At 34.0% G+C, this 18557-nt stretch overlaps 1 protein-coding gene across 1 annotated transcript in view; it reads left to right on the top strand.

Moving 5' to 3' along the window:
- TLL1 (tolloid like 1) overlaps nt 1-18557 on the top strand; it is a 258470-nt gene that overhangs the window by 144944 nt on the left and 94969 nt on the right. Inside the window, exon 9 of the mRNA XM_060011657.1 lies at nt 50-165. Coding sequence (XP_059867640.1) covers nt 50-165 — 116 coding nt within the window. The remainder of the gene's footprint in view (nt 1-49; nt 166-18557) is intronic.

Genomic DNA, 18557 nt, shown 5'->3' with positions numbered 1-18557 from the left:
TTATCTTTTTCATCTTTTAAAAAAATCAAAAAATTTTTTTTTCTTTCAGCATGTGGAGAAACCCTACAAGAATCCAATGGCAACCTTTCCTCCCCAGGATTTCCAAATGGCTACCCATCTTATACACACTGCATTTGGAGAGTTTCTGTCACTGCAGGAGAGAAGGTAGTTTATCCCATCAAGAGTTCTCCTTTAATCTCAGATGCAAAGGTTCATTTTCTTTCAAATATAATTCACTTTGTTTTTTATTCTTGTTTGATTAATAAAATAGCTCAGAAATTTTATAATGGAAATTACTCAAACTCCAGGAATTTTTTGAAAGATGTAATTTTAAAAGAAATGGTAAATGGTCTAAAAGGGTTGACATAATACAAATTATGTACTCAGACACACTGAAATTAAGTTAAAAGTCAGTATCATATGGATAACTAGAAAAATCCCACACATTTTAAAATTGAGAAATATACATCAAATATCCAATTCATTCAAGAAGATATTGTGATTAAAATTAGAAATTATTTTCAATTATAACAAAAATACTGAGAATACCAAACCTGTAAGATTCACCTAAAGCAGTACTTAGAAGGAAATTCACAGACCTAAATGCTCATATTAGGAAATAAGAAATACCCAAAACTAATGAGATTGACATCCACATAAAGAGACTAGAAAAAGAGCAATAAAATAAATGAAAAAGTACATAAAGGAGGAAGTAATAAATAAAAGATAAAATATCATGGTATTGTATAAAGTATGGACAAAGTTGGTACTTGAAACAATTTAGAAAAATAGAGGAATGGGTGAAAAGAGATCAAGAGAAAAAAGAATAACAGAGAAAGCACAATTAACTAATATTTAGAATAAAACGATTATTATAACCATAGATACTTTAGGAACCAAAAGAACATTTTGAACATTATGCCAATAACTTTAAAACTGTAAATGAAATGGGCAAATTACTACAAAATATTACTTACTAAGTTCTTATTTGAGAAGAAATAAAAAGCTTGAATGCTCCTATAACCACTAAAGAAATCAAATTACTATTTAATTGAATTATTAGTCAAAATTTTTTCAACAATGAAATCCAGCCTCAGATGGCTTCATCAGTGAGTTCTACCCAACAATCAAATAAGAATTAAGTGTAATCTAATATAAAGTCTTCCAGAGAATAAAATAAAAGATACACTCTCCTATTTATATGGCTAGCAAAACCTTGATAGCCATCCTAATGACAAGAACAGTGTAAGAAAGGAAAAATTTAACCCAGACTCACACTTGAATATGTATGTAAAATCCTCCCCACATTACCAAACTAAATGCAAATACATATGCCTCTGTATGTATGTATGTATGTATCTATCTATCTGTAAATATATAAATAATATATATATATTTCAAGGGCAGATATATGCATGGATATGTGTATATATGTATGATATATTATGTATATATGTTTGTGTGTATATGTATGTGTACATATATACAAGCACCATTAGACGAGTATCTCAGTTAAATCAAGAAAAAAAATCTATTAATGATTTAACAACAACAAAGCCTGAGCAAACTAGGAATAGAAGAGTATTAATCTTATAAAGAGAAGCAACAAAAATTAGTGCAAATACCATTATCATTAGGGTAATTCTGAAAGTATTTCCTTTGAGATAGGTAAAAAACCAAGTATGTCCACCAGTCCTCTTCTTTTTTTAACATTTTGGTGGAAATAGTAGCATGTTAAGGCAAGAAAACGAAATTACACATGTAAGGATTAAAAAGGAAGACATAAAATTCCTTTTATCATATTGTTTGGTTATAGAATTTAAAATTATTAAGAAGTGAAATGAATAAATCTATTAATTTCTGGATTCTGTCTGGAATGCTAACCTTAAAAGTCTTCCCAGACCAAGATTGTAATAATATCAATTTTTGTTTTTTACTAGTTATTAAATGATTTTTATCCTTCGTCTTTGACTAATTCATATGGAATGACTCATACACACTTTGAGTTTTGGTGGAAAAGCAAATGCAGTTAAGAAAGTTTCAACTCCCTGATAATTGAGTGTTGTTACAAGTATCATGGGTATGGAGTTGTCCAGGATGTTGCAATACTCACAATGAAAACTAAATGAAACTCTTTTGTAGCATAAACAGATTTTATACATAAAAAGTTACAACTGACTTGTAATACATGAATGCATACATAATTCTTTATATAGTTATTTTTAAGCATTGTGAGTCTACGTTGTAATATAGTTATAGGTGTTGATCAATTTCTGTTTAGATCCTTTGAATAAGCCCCTGAAAACATATTATGAAAATCATTATAAAGGTACTGAAGAGCAAGATATAAAAGATGATAAAGCTTCAGAGAAAGTTTAAAACTGTACATGATATATTTTTTTCAGTTTTTCTTAGTTTTTTTTAAACATTTTTATTGGAGTCTAGTTGATTTACAGTGTTGTGTTAGTTTCAGGTGTATAGCAAAGTGAATCAGTTTTACATATACATATATCCACTCTTTTTTAGATTCTTTTCCCATATAGGCCATTACAGAGTATTGAGTAGAGTTCCCTGTGCTATAGAGTAGGCCCTTATTAGTTATCTATTTTATATATAGTAATGTGTGTATGTCAATCCCAATCTCCCTTTATCCCTTCCCCCACCTTACCCCCTGGTAACCATAAGTTTGTTTTCTACATCTGTAACTCTGTTTATGTTTTATAGATAAGTTCATTTGTACCATTTTTTAAGATTCTACATATGTTATATCATATGACATTTGTCTTTCTCTGACTTATTTCACTCAATATGATAATCTCTAGATCCATCCATGTTGCTGCGATATACATGAGTTTTTAAAATAAAGCATTGTAGAATATGGAAAGTTTTGGCACAAGATTAATCAAATTAAATCAGTTTGTAAGAGCAAAATAATACTTGGAAAAAAAGTTTCTCCTATCTAATTGCAGTACCCGTACCATCAGCATTCAAAGTTTACTCAGTTTTCTTGTATGTAGTATTACTAATAAAATGGTATTTTCTAAAATGTTGCAAATAGGAAGAAATAAACAAATCTATCATTTTTTCTCCTATATTTTTAATATTGTGCACAATGATGAACAAATAAATTTATTGTTATAAGTGTCCAATGAACAATATTATTCTTATATTTTTATTATTTTCTTTCAATATTTAAGTTCATTCCGCTCTTCTTTTTTATTTTATTGAAGTATTGTTGATTTACAGTTTTATATCAGTTTCAGGTGTACAGCATAGTGATTCAGTATTTTTATAGATTATACTCCGTTAAAATTATTACAAGATAATGGCTATAGTTATCTGTGCTGTACAATATATCCTTTTTGCTTACTTATTTTATACATAGTAGTTTTTGTCTTTTATTCCCATGCCCCTGATTTGTCCCTCCTCCTTTCCCTCTCCCTTCTGGTAACTACAAGTTTTTTTTTTCTATATCTGTGAGTCTGTTTCTGTTTTGTATATACATTCATTTGTATTATATTTTAGAATCCATGTATAAGTGATTTCATACAGTATCTGTCTTTCTCCATCTGACTTTGTTTCACTAAGCATAATATTCTCTGGATCCATCCGTGTTGCTGCAAATGGCAGAATTTCATTCTTTTTATGGCTAATACTGCTATGTACATAGGAATATATATATATATATATATATATATATATATATATATATATATATATATATATGGCACATCTTCTATATCCATTCATCTGTAGATTGACACTTGGGTGCTTCCATATCTTGGCTACTGTAAATAGAGCTGCTGTGAACGTTGGGGTGCATGTATCCTTTTGAATTAGTGTTTTCATTTTTTCCAGATATATACCCAGGGATCAAATTGCTGGATCATATGATAGTTCAATTTTTAGTTTTTTGAGGAACCTCCATACTGTTTTCCAGAGTGGCTGCACCAATTTACTTTCCCACCAATAGTGTAGGAGGGTTCTCTTTTCTCCACATCCTCTCCAACATTTGCTATTTGTAGACGTTTTGATTATAGCCATTCTGACAGGTGTGAGGTGATATCCCCTTGTGGGTTTGATTTTCATTTCTCTAATAATTAGCCATATTGAGCATCTCTTCATGTGCCTGTTGGCCATCTGCATGTCTTTTTTGGAAAAATATCTGTCAGAAGCTTCTTTCCAGTTTTTGATTGGATTGCCTTTTTTTTTTATATTGAGTTGTATGAGCTGTTTATGTATTTTGGATATTAACCCCTTGTCGATCATATCATTTGCAAACATTTTCTTTCATTCAGTAAGTTGTCTTTTTGTTTTGTTGATGGTTTCCTTTCCTGTGCAAAAGCTTTTAAGTTTAATTAGGTCCCATTTGTTTACTTTTGCTCTTATTTCTTTTGCCTTAGGAGACAGATCAAACAAATATTGTTACTATTTATGTCAAGGAGTGCTCTGCCTATGTTCTCTTCTAGGATTTTTATGGTTTCAGGTCTTTCATTTAGGTCTTTAATACATTTTGAGTTTATTTTTGTATAAGGTATGAGGAAATGTTCTAATTTCATTCTTGTAAATGTAGCTGTCCCATTTTCTTAGCACCATTTATTGAAAATGCTGTCTTTTCTCCATTGTATATTCTTGCTTCCTTTGTCTCAGATTAACTGACTATAAGTGTGTGGGTTTATTTCCAAGCCATCCATTCTGTTCCATTATTCTATATATCTGTTATTGTGCCAATACCATACTATAGTTTTGTGTCTAGCCTGAAGTCTGGGAGTGTGATATATTCAATTTTGTTGTTTTTCTCATGATTGCTTTGGCACTTTGGTGTCTTCTGTGGTTCTATATGATCTTAGGATTATTTGTTCTAGTTCTCTGAAAAATACCATGGATATTTGATAGAGATTGCATTAAATCTAGAGATTTAATGGGTCTTTTTTACTTATTTGGTCGAGTTTAACTCACTAATTTCAACCATCTTTTCTTTTATCATACAAACATTTAAAGCTATAAATATTCCTTTAAAAACTACTTTATCGGAATTTCACCAGCTTGACACATAGTATTTTTGTTATTTTTCAGTTTTAATTATCTTCTTCATCTTTTATCATTTCTTCTGCCCACATATTTTTCAGGAACATATTTTTTTATTTGCAAACATATGTTATTTTTCCAATCTTTCTTTTCTTATTAATTTCTCCTTTAATCACTTTTTGGAGAAAGACTGTAGTCTGTATGATATCACACTTTGAAATAGCTTGAGGTTGGTGGTATGAACTTGGAATTGACCAATATTCATTAAAAAAATGTATTTGCTTGAAAATGTCTTTTGTCCAACAGTTGGCTGCAAAGTTTTCTATATTCATGTTAATCTTCTTAATTGTGCTTTTTATATATTCTCTATTTTATTGATTTTGCTTCATCTATCAAATAGTAGAAAAGTATGTTTATATATAATAATACTAAAATATTATTTGCCACTATTTGGTAGATTTATTAAATGCTCTTTACAGTTTTAAAATATTTTTACACAACATTATTATATAATGTATACATATAGGTTTAGAATATTACATCTTCCTGATAAACATTTATCATTATATATGAAATCTCTTTATCTCTAGTCATCATTTAGGTTAAAACTCTATTTTTTTCTGATATTAATAAATCTACACTTTCTTTTGACTAATATTTCTGTCTGGTATATCTTTATCTTACTTTGCACATTTAGGCATTCAAGATATACATCTCAAGTGTGTTGCTTTTAGACAAAAAACAGTTTTCTTTTATTTTTTTAATGAATCCATGATGGTAAGTTTTGTCTTTAACTAGAGTGCTTATTGCAGTTACATCTATTATGGTTACTGATGTATTATTGCTCCTTATATTCATTCTCTGTGTCCCACTTGGTTTATTTTGTTCTATATTTTACCTTCTTATGTATTCAATTATGGTTTGAATTTCCACATTTCATTTTTTATCCCTCTACTGGTGTGGAAATATTAAATGTGTATTCTATTATTTGGTATCTTCTTCTACCAGCCTACACTTTTTTTTTAAACATCTTTATTGTAGTATAACTGTTTTACAATGGTGTGTTAGTTTCTGCTTTATAACAAAGTGAATCAGCTATACATACACATATATCCCCCATATCTACTCCCTCTTGCATCTCCCTCCAACCCTCCATATCCCAACCCTCTAGATGGTCACAAAGCACCAAGCTGATCTTCCTGTGCTATGCGGCTGCTTCCCAATAGCTATCTATTTTACATTTGGTAATGTATATAGGTCCATGCCACACTCTCACTTTGTCCCAGCTTATGCATCCCCATCGCCGTGTCCTCAAGTCCATTCTCTAAGTCTTCGTCTTTATTCCTGTCCTGCCTCTAGGTTTTCGCATCAATTTCTTTTTCTTTTTTCTTTTTTTTAAATTCCATAAATATGTGTTAGCATATGGTTTTTGTTTTTCTCTTTCTGACTTACTTAAATCTGTATGACAGTCTAGAGGTCCATCCACCTCACTATAAATAATTCAGTTTTTTCCTTTTTATGGCTGAGTAATATTCCATTGTATATATTTGCCACACCTTCTTTATCTATTCATCTGTTGATGGACACTTAGGTTGCTTCCTGTCCTGCCTATTGTAAATAGAGCTGCAATGAACATTTTGGTACATAACTCTTTTTGAATTATGGTTTTCTCAGGGTATATGCCCAGTAGTGGGATTGCTGGGTCGTATGGTAGTTCTATTATTATTTTTTATGGAATGTCCATACTGTTCTCCATAGGGGCTGTATCAGTGTACATTCCCACCAACAGTGCAAGAGAGTCCATTTTTCTCCACACCCTCTCCACCATTTATTGTTTGTAGATTTTTTGATGATGGCCATTCTGACCGGTGTGAGATGATATCTCATTGTAGTTTTGATTTGCATTTCTCTAATGATTAATGATGTTGAGCATTCTTTCATGTGTCTGTTGGCAATCTGTATATCTTCTTTGGAGAAATGTCTATTTAGGTCTTCTGCCCAATTTTGGATTGGGTTCTTTGTTTTTTTAATGTTGAGCTGCTTGTAAATTTTGGACATTAATCCTTTGTCAGTTGTTCATTTGCAAATATTTTCTCCCATTCTGAAGGTTTTCTTTTTGACTTGTTTATGGTTTCCTTTGCTGTGCAAAAGCTTTGAAGTTTCATTAGGTCTCATTTGTTTATTTTTTTTTTTTCCATTTCTCTAGGAGGTGGGTCAAAAAGAATCTTGCTGTGATTTATGTCATAGAGTGTTCTGCCTATTTTTTCCTCTAAGAATTTAATGGGGCCTGGCCGTACATTTAGGTCTTTAATCCATTTTTAGTTTATCTTTGTGTATGGTGTTAAGGAGTGTTCTAATTTCATTCTTTTACATGTACCTGTAGAAATTTTCCCAGCAGCACTTATAGAAGAAGCTCTCTTTTCTCCACTGTATATTCTTGACTCCTTTATCAAAGATAAGGTGACCATATGTGCGTGGGTTTATCTCTGGGATTTCTATCCAGTTCCATTGATCTATATTTCTATTTCTGTACCAGTACCATACCGTCTTGATTACTGTAACTTTGTAGTATAGTCTCTTAAGTCAGGGAGCCTGATTCATCCAGCTCCATTTTTCTTTCTCAAGATTGCTTTGGCTATTCGGAGTCTTTTGTATTTCCATACAAATTGTGAAGTTTGTTGTTCTAGTTCTGTGAAAAATGCCAGTGGTAGTTTCATAGGGATTGCATTGAATCTGTAGATTGCTTTGGGTAGTAGAGTCATTTTCACAATGTTGATTCTTCCAATCCAAGGGTATGGTATATCTCTCCATCTATTTGTATCATCTTTAATTTCTTTCATCAGTGTCTTATAATTTTCTGCATACAGGTTTTTGTCTCCTTAGGTAGGTTTATTCCTAGATATTTTATTCTTCTTCTTGCACGGCTAAATGGGAGTGTTTTCTAAAATTCACTTTCAGATTTTTCATCATTAGTGTGTAGGAATGCAAGAGATTTCTGTGCACTAATTTTGTGTCCTGCTAATCTACCAAATTCATTGATTAGCTCTAGTAGTTTTCTGGTAGCATCCTTAGGATTCTCTATGTATAGTACCATGTCATTTGCAAACAGTGACAGCTTTACTTCTTCTTTTCCAAATTGGATTCTTTTATTTCTTTTTCTTCTCTAATTGCTGTGGGTAACTTCCAAAACTATGTTGAATAATAGTGGTAAGAGTAGGCAACATTGTATTCTTCCTTATCTTAGTGGAAATGGTTTCAGTTTTTCACCATTGAGGACAATGTTGGCTGTGGGTTTGTCATATATGACCTTTATTATGTTGAGGAAAGTTCCCTCTATGTCTACTTTCTGGAGGGTTTTTATCAAAAATGGGTGTTGAATTTTGTTGAAAGCTTTCTCTGCATCTATTGAGATGATCATATGGTTTTTCTCCTTCAGTTTGTTAATATAGTGTATCACGTTGCTTGACTTGCATATATTGAAGTGTCCTTTCATTCCAGGGATAAACACCACTTGATCATAGTGTATGATCCTTATAATGTGCTGTTGGATTCTGTTTGCTAGTATTTTGTTGAAGATTTTTTCATCTATGTTCATCAGTGATATTGGCCTGTAGTTTTCTTTCTTTGTGACATCTTTGTCTGGTTTTGGTATCAGAGTGATGATGGCCTTGTAGAATGAGTTTTGCAGTGTTCCTCCCTCTACTATATTTTGGAGGAGTTTGAGAAGGATAGGTGTTAGCTCTTCTCTAAATGTTTGATAGAATTCGCCTGTGAAGCCATCTGGTCCTGGGCTTTTGTTTGTTGGAAGTTTTTAAATCACAGCTTCAATTTCAGTGCTTGTGATTGGTCTGTTCATATTTTATTTCTTCCTGGTTCAGTCAGTTGTGGATTTCCAAGAATTTGTCCAGTTCTTCCAAGTTGTCTATTTTATTGGCATACAGTTGCTTGTAGTAATCTCTCATGATCCTTTGTATTTCTGCAGTGTCAGTTGTTACTTCTCCTTTTTCATTTCTAATTCTATTGGCTTGAGTCTTCTCCCTTTCTTTCTTCATAAGTCTGACTAATGGTTTATTAATTTTGTTTCTCTTCTCAAAGAACGAGCTTTTAGTTATATTGATGTTTGCTATCATTTCCTTCATTTCTTTTTCACCTATTTCTCATCTGATCTTTGTGATTTCTTTCCTTCTGCTAATTTTTGGGTTCTTTTGTTCTTCTTTCTCTAATTGCCTTAGGTGTAGGGTTAGGTTGTTTTCTGAGATGTTTCTTGTTTCTTAATGTAGGATTGTATTGCTATAAACTTCCCTCTTAGAACTGCTTTTGCTGTATCCCATAGGTTTTGGGTCATCGTGTTTTCATTGGCATTTGTTTCTAGGTATTTTTTGATTTCCTCTTTGATTTCTTCAGTGATCTGTTGTTTATTAATAGTGTGTTGTTTAGCCCCAATGTGTTTTTATTTCTTACAGGTTTTTTTCCTGTAATTGATATCTAGTTTCATAGTGCTGTGGTCGGAAAAGATACTTGATATGATTTCAATTTTCTTAAATTTACCAAGGCTTGATTTGTGACCCCAAGATATGATCTATCCTGGAGAATGTCCATGAGCACTTGAGAAGAATGTGTATCCTGTTGTTTTGGGTTGGAATCTCCTATAAATATCCATTAAGTCCATCTTGTTTAATATATCATTTAAAGCTTGTGTTTCCTTATTTATATTCATTTTGGATGATGTGTCCATTGGTGAAAGTGGGGTGTTAAAGTCCCCTACTATGATTGTGTTACTGTCGATTTCCCCTTTTATGGCTGTTAGTATTTGCCTTATGTATTGAAGTGCTCGTATATTGGGTGCATAAATATTTACAATTGTTATATCTTCTTCTTAGATCAATCCCTTGATCATTATGTAGTGTACTTCTTTGTCTCCTGTAATAGTCTTTATTTCAAAGTCGTTTTTGTCTGATATGAGAATTGCTACTCCAGCTTTCTTTTGATTTCCATTTGCATGGAATATCATTTTCCATCCCCTCACTTTCAGTCTGTATGTGTCCCTAGTTCTGAAGTAGTTCTCTTGTAGACAGCGTATATACAGGTCTTGATTTTATATCCATTCAGCCAGTCTATGCCTTTTGGTTGGAGCATTTAATCCATTTACATTTAAGGTAATTATCGATATGTATGTTCCTATTACCATTTTCTTAACTGCTTTGGGTTTATTATTGTAGGTCCTTTCCATCTCTTTTTTTTCCTGCGTAGAGATGTTCCTTTAGTATTTGTTGTAAGGCTGGTTTGGTGGTGCTGAATTCTCTTAGCTTTTGCTTGTCTGTAAAGCTTTTAATTTCTCCATCAAATCTAAATGAGATTCTTACTGGGTAGAGTAATCTTGGTTGCAGTTTTTTCTCCTTCATCTCTTTAAATATGTTTTACCACTCCCTTCTGGCTTGCAAAGTTTCTGCTAAAAGATCAGCTGTTAACCTTATGGGGATTCCCTTATGTGTTGTTTTTCCCTTGCTGCTTTTAATATGTGTTCTTTGTATTTAATTTTTGATAGTTTGATTAATATGTGTCTTGGTGTGTTTCTCCTTCGATTTATACTGTATGGGAATCTCTGTGCTTTCTGGACTTGATTAACTATTTCCTTCCTCATATGAAGGAATTTTTCAACTCTAATCTCTTCAACTAATTTTTCATTCCTTCTTTTTCTCTTCTACTTCTGGGACCCCTATATTTCAAATGTGTTTAGTGTTGTCCCAGAGGTCTCTGAGACTGTCCTCAATTCTTTTAATTCTTTTTTCTTTATTCTGCTCTGCAGTAGTTATTTCCACTATTTTATCTTCCAGGTTACTTATCCATTCCTCTGCCTCTGTTATTCTGCTATTGATCCCTTCGAGAGAATCTTTAATTTCATTTATTGTGTTTTTCATCACTGTTTGGTTGCTGTTTAGTTCTTCTAGGTCCTTCTTATATGTTTCCTGTATTTTCTCCATTCTATTTCCAAGATTTTGGATCATCTTTACTGTCATTATTCTGAATGCTTTTTCTGGTAGATTGCCTATTTCCTCTTCATTGGTTAGGTCTAGTGGGTTTTTGCCTTCTTCCTTCATCTGTGTGTTTCTCTGTCTTCTCATTTTGCTTAACTTACTGTTTTTAGGGTCTCCTTTTCGCAGGTTGCTGGTTCATAGTTTCCGTTGTTTTTTGTGTCTATGCCCAGTGGCTATGGTTGGTTCAGTGGGTTGTGTAGGCTTCCTGGTGGAGGAGACTAGTGCCTGTGTTCTGATGGATGAAGCTGGATCTTGTCTTTCTGGTGGGCAGGTCCACGTCTGGTGGTGTGTTTTGTGGTGTCTGTTGCCTTATTATGATTTTAAGCAGCCTCTCTGCTAATGGCTGGTGTTGTGTTCCTGTCTTGCTAGTTGTTTGGCATAGTGTGTCCTGCACTGTAGCTTGCTGGTCGTTGAGTTGACCTGGGTCTTGGCATTGAGATGAAGATCTCTGGGAGATTTTCGCCATTTGATATTACTTAGAGCTGGGAGGTCTCTTGTGGACCAATGTCCTGAACTTGGCTCTCCCATCTCACTGGCACAGCCCTGACACCTGTGGAGCTCCAAGAGTTTGTCATCCACACAGCTCAGAATAAAAGGGAGAAAGAAAGAAAGAAACAAACAAACAAACAAAGAAGGAAGGAAGGAAGGAAGAAAGAAAGAAAGAAGAAAGAAAGAAGATAAAGTGAAATAAAATTATTAAAATAAAAAGACAATTATTAACAAAAAAATTTTTTAAGTAATTAAAAAAAACGAACAGAGAGAACCTTAGGACAAATGGTAAAAGCAAAGCTATACAGACAAAATCACAGACAGAAGCATACACATATACACTCACAAAAAGAGAAAAAGTCAAAAATATATATACATATCCTTGCTCGCAAAGTCTACCTCCTCAATTTGGGGTGATTTGTTGTCTATTCAGGTATTCCACAGATGCAGGGTACATCAAGTTGATTCTGGAGATTTAATCCACTGCTCCTGAGGCGGCTGGGAGAAATTTCCCTTTCTCTTCTTTGTTCACACAGCTCCAGGAGTTCAGCTTTGGATCTCGACCCTCTGTGAGTAGGTCGCATGAGGGCGTCTGTTCTTAGCTCAGACAAGACAGGACCCCTCACCGGGATGGGTACGGATGTGGGGTGAGGCTGTGGCAGCAGAGGCCAGTGTGACGTTGCACCAGCCTCAGGCATGCAGTTTGTCCTCCCGGGGAAGTTGTCCCTGGATCCCAGAACCCTGGCAGTAGCGGGCTGCACAGGCTCCCCGGAAGGGGGATGTGGAGAGTGACCTGTGCTCGCACACAGGCTTCTTGGTGGCAGCAGCAGCAGCCTTACCGTCTCATACCCATCTCTGTGGTCTGCGCTGATAGCTGCAGCTCGTGCCCGTCTCTGGACCTCCTTTAAGCAGCACCAGTAATCCCCTCTCCTCGCGCACCAGGGAACAAAGAGGCAAGAAAAAGTCTCTTGCCTCTTTGGCAGCTCCAGACTTTTTTCCAGACCACCCCCCACCCCGCCCCGGCTAGCTATGGTGAACTAGCGCCCTTCAGGCTGTGTTCACGCAGCAGACCCCAGTCCTCTCAATGGGATCCGAACTCCGAAGCCCGAACTTCAACTCCCAGTACCCGCCCGCCCCGGTGGGTGAGCAGACAAACCTCTTGGGCTGGTGAGTGCTGGTCGGCAATGATCCTCTGTGTGGGAATCTCTCTGCTTTGCCCTCCACACCCCTGTTGCTGTGCTCTCCTCCTTGGCTCCAAAGCTTCCCCCCTCTGCCACCCGCCTTCTTCGCCCACGATGGGGCTTCATAGTGTGTGGAAACCTTTCCTCCTTCACAGCTCCCTCCCACTGGTGCAGGCCCTATCCCTATTCTTTTGTCTCTGCTTTTTCTTTTGCCCTACCCAGGAACGTGGGGAGTTTCTTTCTTCTGCCAGCGTTCAGTAGGTGTTCTGTAGGAGTTGTTCCACATATAGATATATTTCTGATGTATTTTTGGGGAGGAAGGTGATCTCTGTGTCTTACTCTTCCATCATCTTGAAGCTCCAGCCTACTCTTTTAATGGAGTCATATATAATTAGTATCTTTATCCTCCTCCCAAACCATAAAAGATGCTAAAAAAGGATTATGATTCATATTGCCACATGCTATTGTTTTGATAAATTTTCAAACTTGTTTTCTTTCTGAAGCAAATGAGATGTTATTATTGTTTTTTGCACTTAACATTGATCTATATGCAGATATTTACCTAACATTTTTATTGTGATAAAAAAACATGCAACATAAAATTGCTGTCTTAACCATTTTTTCAAATATTGATTGACTGATTGATTGATTGATTTAGGTTATCCTGTGTCTTCGTTTCAGCACACGGGATCTTAGTTGCAACATGCAGACTCTTAGTTGTGGTATGCAGACATCTTAGTTATGACATGCAGAATCTTTAGTTGTGGCATGCATGTGGATCTGGTTTCCCAACCAGGGATTGAACCTGGGCCCCCTGCATTGGGAGTGTATATTCTTACCCAGTGGACCACTAGGGAAGTCCTTTAACCATTCTTAAATATACAATTTAATAGTGTTAGATACATTCACACTTTATGAAACAGATCTCCAGAACTTTTTAATCTTGTAAAACTGAATCTCTATATCTGTTAAACAACTCTCCTTTTCCCCTCCCCTCAGTTCTAGTAAGCACTATTTACTTTCTGTTTCTTATGAATTTGACTGCTTTAGATACCTCATATAAGTGAAGTCACACAGCATTTGTCCTTTTGTAACTGACTTATTTTACTTTGCATAATGGCCTCAAGGCTCATTCATGTTGTAGCATGCATAACTTCTCGGGGATTGCTGGATCATATTGCAGTTCTATTTTTAATTTTTTGAGGACCCTTCATACTGTCTTCCATAGTGGCTGCACTATTCAGAGTCTCTCCAACACCACACATGGGGTCCAATTTCTCCACATCTTCACCAACATGTGTTATCTTCAAATATTTTGATGCTCACCATTCTAATGGGTGTGAGGTGATAAATCCTTATGGTTTTGATTTGCATTTCTCTCATGATTAGTGATGCTCAGCATTTTTTCATTTGATTATTGGCCATTTGTACATCATCCTCAGTGAAATGTCTTTTTAAGCCTTTTGCCCATTTTTTAAATTGGATTATTTAATTTTTTCTTGTTGTGTTGTAGGGGTCCTTTATATATTCTGGATACTTACCCTTGATGAAATACATGACTTGCAAATATTATGTCCTTTTCTGTAGATGCCTTTTGACAATGTTGATCATTTCCTTTGCTTCACAAAAGCTTTTTAGTTGACGGAGTACAAATTATCTAATTTTTGGTTTTGTTTCCTTTGCTTTTGGAGCCATAACAAGGAATCATTGCCAGATCCAGTATAATGAAGATTTTCCCATATGTTTTCTCCTCAGAGGTTTAGAGTTTTGAGTTTTATGTATAGGTCTTTAATCCATTGTTGAGTTAATTTTTGTATATGGCTTAAGATAAGAATCTAAATTCATTCTCTTCCAAAAATAGAGATCCATTTTTCTCAACAACATTTGTTGAAGATTTACTGAATATTTTTATGCAGTATTCCTTCTCCCATCTCAGACTTCCATCAAAGCTCATTTTGTCCTGCTTATAGTTTAATTTTAAATTCGTTCTTTAGCTTAGCTGGTTTTGGTGGTATTTTTCCTATTTGAAATGTGGATTTAAAAAAATTAAAGTATAGTTTATTTATTATATTATATTAGTTTCACATGTACAGCATGGTGACTCAATATTTTTATATATTATACTCCATTTAAAGATTTTTACTTGAATTCATGATAATATAGTTTCATTAGATATAATTAGCTATATATTCAACTTATTAAAAATCAAAATTTGCAGAAATACTCTAAAAAATATTTCTTAATGTAGAATCCTGGAAATTCAAGTTATCAAAACTGATTTAATGAGCATGAAAAATGTAATAAGTTAATAACCATATAAAATAAGGTGGCAAGTTATTTAGAGTGGTACTGATTGCTGATGATTTCTCAAAGAAGTTTTTTCAAATTGTACAATTCTGGATACTTTCCATATAATAAAATATATTTCAAGTTTATTGTAAAATAATGTGTAACCTCTTCATTTATTTTATAAAACTAGTAAAATTCTGATAGGTGCACTCCATACAACACATAAGAAAAAATTATGAAGTACTTCACATACAAATATAAACACATAGTTGTTATATAAATGTAATCAAATCAAATCAATCTCTATAATTTATAAAATTACAAATGTTTTGATTTAGTAATTTGAGAGTAGTTCAGTGTTATAAAATCTGTTTGTCAAATAATAATATCAAAATGGAAAACAAAACTCTAAGTTTTCCCATAAATGCTACTAACACTAGAATTTAGTATGCATATTTAATAATAATGAGGTGAACTAGGACTATAATGTTTTATTTCAATACAATAAATAGAAGAAACTAATCCTTATTCAATGCTTACATATACAAGGTGTTTTGCTAACTTTTTCTAACCTACTCACACCACACTGTGTTTCGAATTACAATTATCTCCATTTTAAACGTAAAGAAAATTAAACTTAAGAAAGGATTGAGTCATCTGCCTAACATCACACAGATTGCATTTGGCAGAGATAATCATTACATTTTTTTTTTTTTTTAGTTGTAGAAAATATCACTTTCCTCTTTTCAAAAATTCAAAAGAATCAACTAGAAAACAAGTGTAGAGGTGATCAAATAAAAACAAATATATTAAAATGCAATAGATTTTACAAAACTGAAGACTTAACTGTGGGACTAACAGAATGATATATTGTGTATCAGGATGTAATATAAATTGTCAGTTTTTCCAAAATTAATATATGATTTTAATGTAATTCCATACAAATTTGCAATAGATTTTTGTTTTATACCAGACCAAATTTTTCTAGAGTTTATTTCTAAAATAAAGGAATTGGAATAACCAAGACAAATTTTTTTTAACATCTTTATTGGAGTATAGTTGCTTTACAATGGTGTGTTAGTTTCTGCTTTATAACAAAGTGAATCAGTTATACATATACATATGTCCCCATATATCTTCTCACTACGAACTCCCTCCCTCCCACCATCACAATCACACCCCTCTAGGTGGTCACAAAACACCAAGCTGATCTCCCTGTTCTATATGGCTGCATCCCACTAGCTATCTGTTTTACGTTTAGTAGTGTATATATGTCCATGCCACTCTCTCAGTTTATCCAAGCTTACCCTTCCCCCTCCCCGTATCCTCAAGTCCATTCTCTAGTAGGTCTATGCCTTTATTCCTGTCTTGCCCCTAGTCTCTTCATGACTTATTATTTTTTCTTTTTTAGATTCCATATATATATATATATGTGTTAGCATACAGTATTTGTTTTTCTCTTTCTCACTTATTTCACTCTGTATGACAGTCTAGACATCCATCCACCTCACTACAAATAACTCCGTTTTGTTCCTTTTTATGGCTGAGTAATATTTCATTGTATATATATGCCACACCTTCTTTATCCATTCAACTGTCGATGGACACTTAGGTTGCTTCCATGTCCTTACTATTGTAAACAGAGCTGCAATGAACATTTTGGTACATGACTCTTTTTGAATTATGGTTTTCTCAGGGTATATGCCCAATAGTGGGATTGCTGGGTCATATGGTAGTTCTACTTTTAGTTTTTTAAAGAACGTCCATACTGTTCTCCATAGTGGCTGAATCAGTGTATATTCCCACCAACAGTGCAAGTGGGTCCCCTTTTCTCCAAACCCTCTCCAGGATTTATTGTTTGTAGATCTTTTGATGATGGCCATTCTGACCGGTGTGAGATGATATCTCATTGTAGTTTTGATTTGCATTTCTCTAATGATTAATGATGTTGAGTATTCTTTCATGTGTCTGTTGGAAATCTGTATATCTTCCTTGGAGAAATGTCTCTTTAGGTCTTCTGCCCATTATTGGATTGGTTTGTTTGTTTTTTTAATATTGAGCTGCTTGAAAATTTTGAAGATTAATCTTTTGTCAGTTGCTTTATTTGCAAATATTTTCTCCCATTCTGAAGGTTTTCTTTTCATCTTGTTTATGGTTTCCTTTGCTGTGCAAAAACTTTTAAATTTTATTGGGTCCCATTTGTTTATTTTTGTTTTTATTTCCATTTCTCTAGGAGGTGGGTCAAAAAGGATCTTGCTGTGATTTATGTCACAGTGTTCTGCCTACGTTTTCCTCTAAGTGTTTGAGGGTGTCTGGCCTTTCATTTAGGTCTTTAACCCATTTTGAGTTTATTTTTGTGTATGGTGTTAAGGAGTGTTCTAATTTCAGCCTTTTAGATGTACCTGTCCAGTTTTCCCAGCACCACTTATTAAAGAGGCTGCCTTTTCTCCACTGTATATTCTTGCCACCTTTATCAAAGATAAGGTGACCATATGTATGTAGGTTTATCTCTGGGCTTTCTATCCTGTTCCATTAATCTATATTTATCTTTCTGTGCAAGTACCATACTGTCTTGATTACTGTAGCTTTGTAGTATAGTCTGAAGTCAGGGAGCCTGATTCCTCCAACTCCGTTTTTCTGTCTCAAGATTCCTTGGCTTTTCAGGGTCTTTTGCATTTCCATACAAATTGTGAAATTTTTCTTCTAATTCTGTGAAAAATGCCAGTGGTAGTTTCATAGGGATTGCATTGAATCTGTAGATTGCTTTGGGTAGTAGAGTCATTTTCACAATTTTGATTCTTCCCATCCAAGAGCATGGTAAATCTCTCCATCTATTTGTATCATCTTTAATTTCTTCCATCAGTGTCTAATAATTTTCTGCATACAGGTCTTTGTCTCCTTAGGTTTATTCCTAGATATTTTATTCTTTTTGTTGCAATGGTAAATGGGAGTGTTTTCTTCAATTCACTTTCAGATTTTTCAACATTAGTGTATAGGAATGCAAGAGATTTCTGTGCACTAATTTTGTATCTGGCTACTCTACGAAACTCATTGATTAGCTCTAGTAGTTTTCTGGTAGCATCTTTAGGATTCTCTATGTATAATACCATATCATCTGCAAACAGTGACAGCTTTACTTCTTCTTTTCCAATTTGGATTCATTTTATTTCTTTTTCATCTCTTCTTGCTGTGGCTAAAACTTCCAAAACTATGCTGAATAATAATGGTGAGAGCAGACAACCTTGTCTTGTTCCTTTTCTTAGTGGAAATGTTTTCAGTTTTTCAACATTGAGGACGATGTTGGATGTGAGTTTGTCATATATGGCCTTTATTATGTTGAGGAAATTTCCCTCTATGCCTACTTTCTACAGGGTTTTTTATCATAAATGGGTGCTGAATTTTGTCCAAAGCTTTCTCTGCCTCTATTTTGATGATTGTATGGTTTTTCTCCTTCAGTTTGTTAATACGTTGTATCACATTGATTGATTTGGGTATACTGAAGAATCCTTGCATTCCTGGAACAAACCCCACTTGA

The sequence above is a fragment of the Delphinus delphis genome, chromosome 5, assembly GCF_949987515.2.
Source record: "Delphinus delphis chromosome 5, mDelDel1.2, whole genome shotgun sequence".
Taxonomy (NCBI): Eukaryota; Metazoa; Chordata; class Mammalia; order Artiodactyla; family Delphinidae; genus Delphinus; species Delphinus delphis.
The sequence above is the reverse complement of the archived record's forward strand: the minus strand, read 5'-3'. Positions and strand labels throughout refer to the sequence as shown.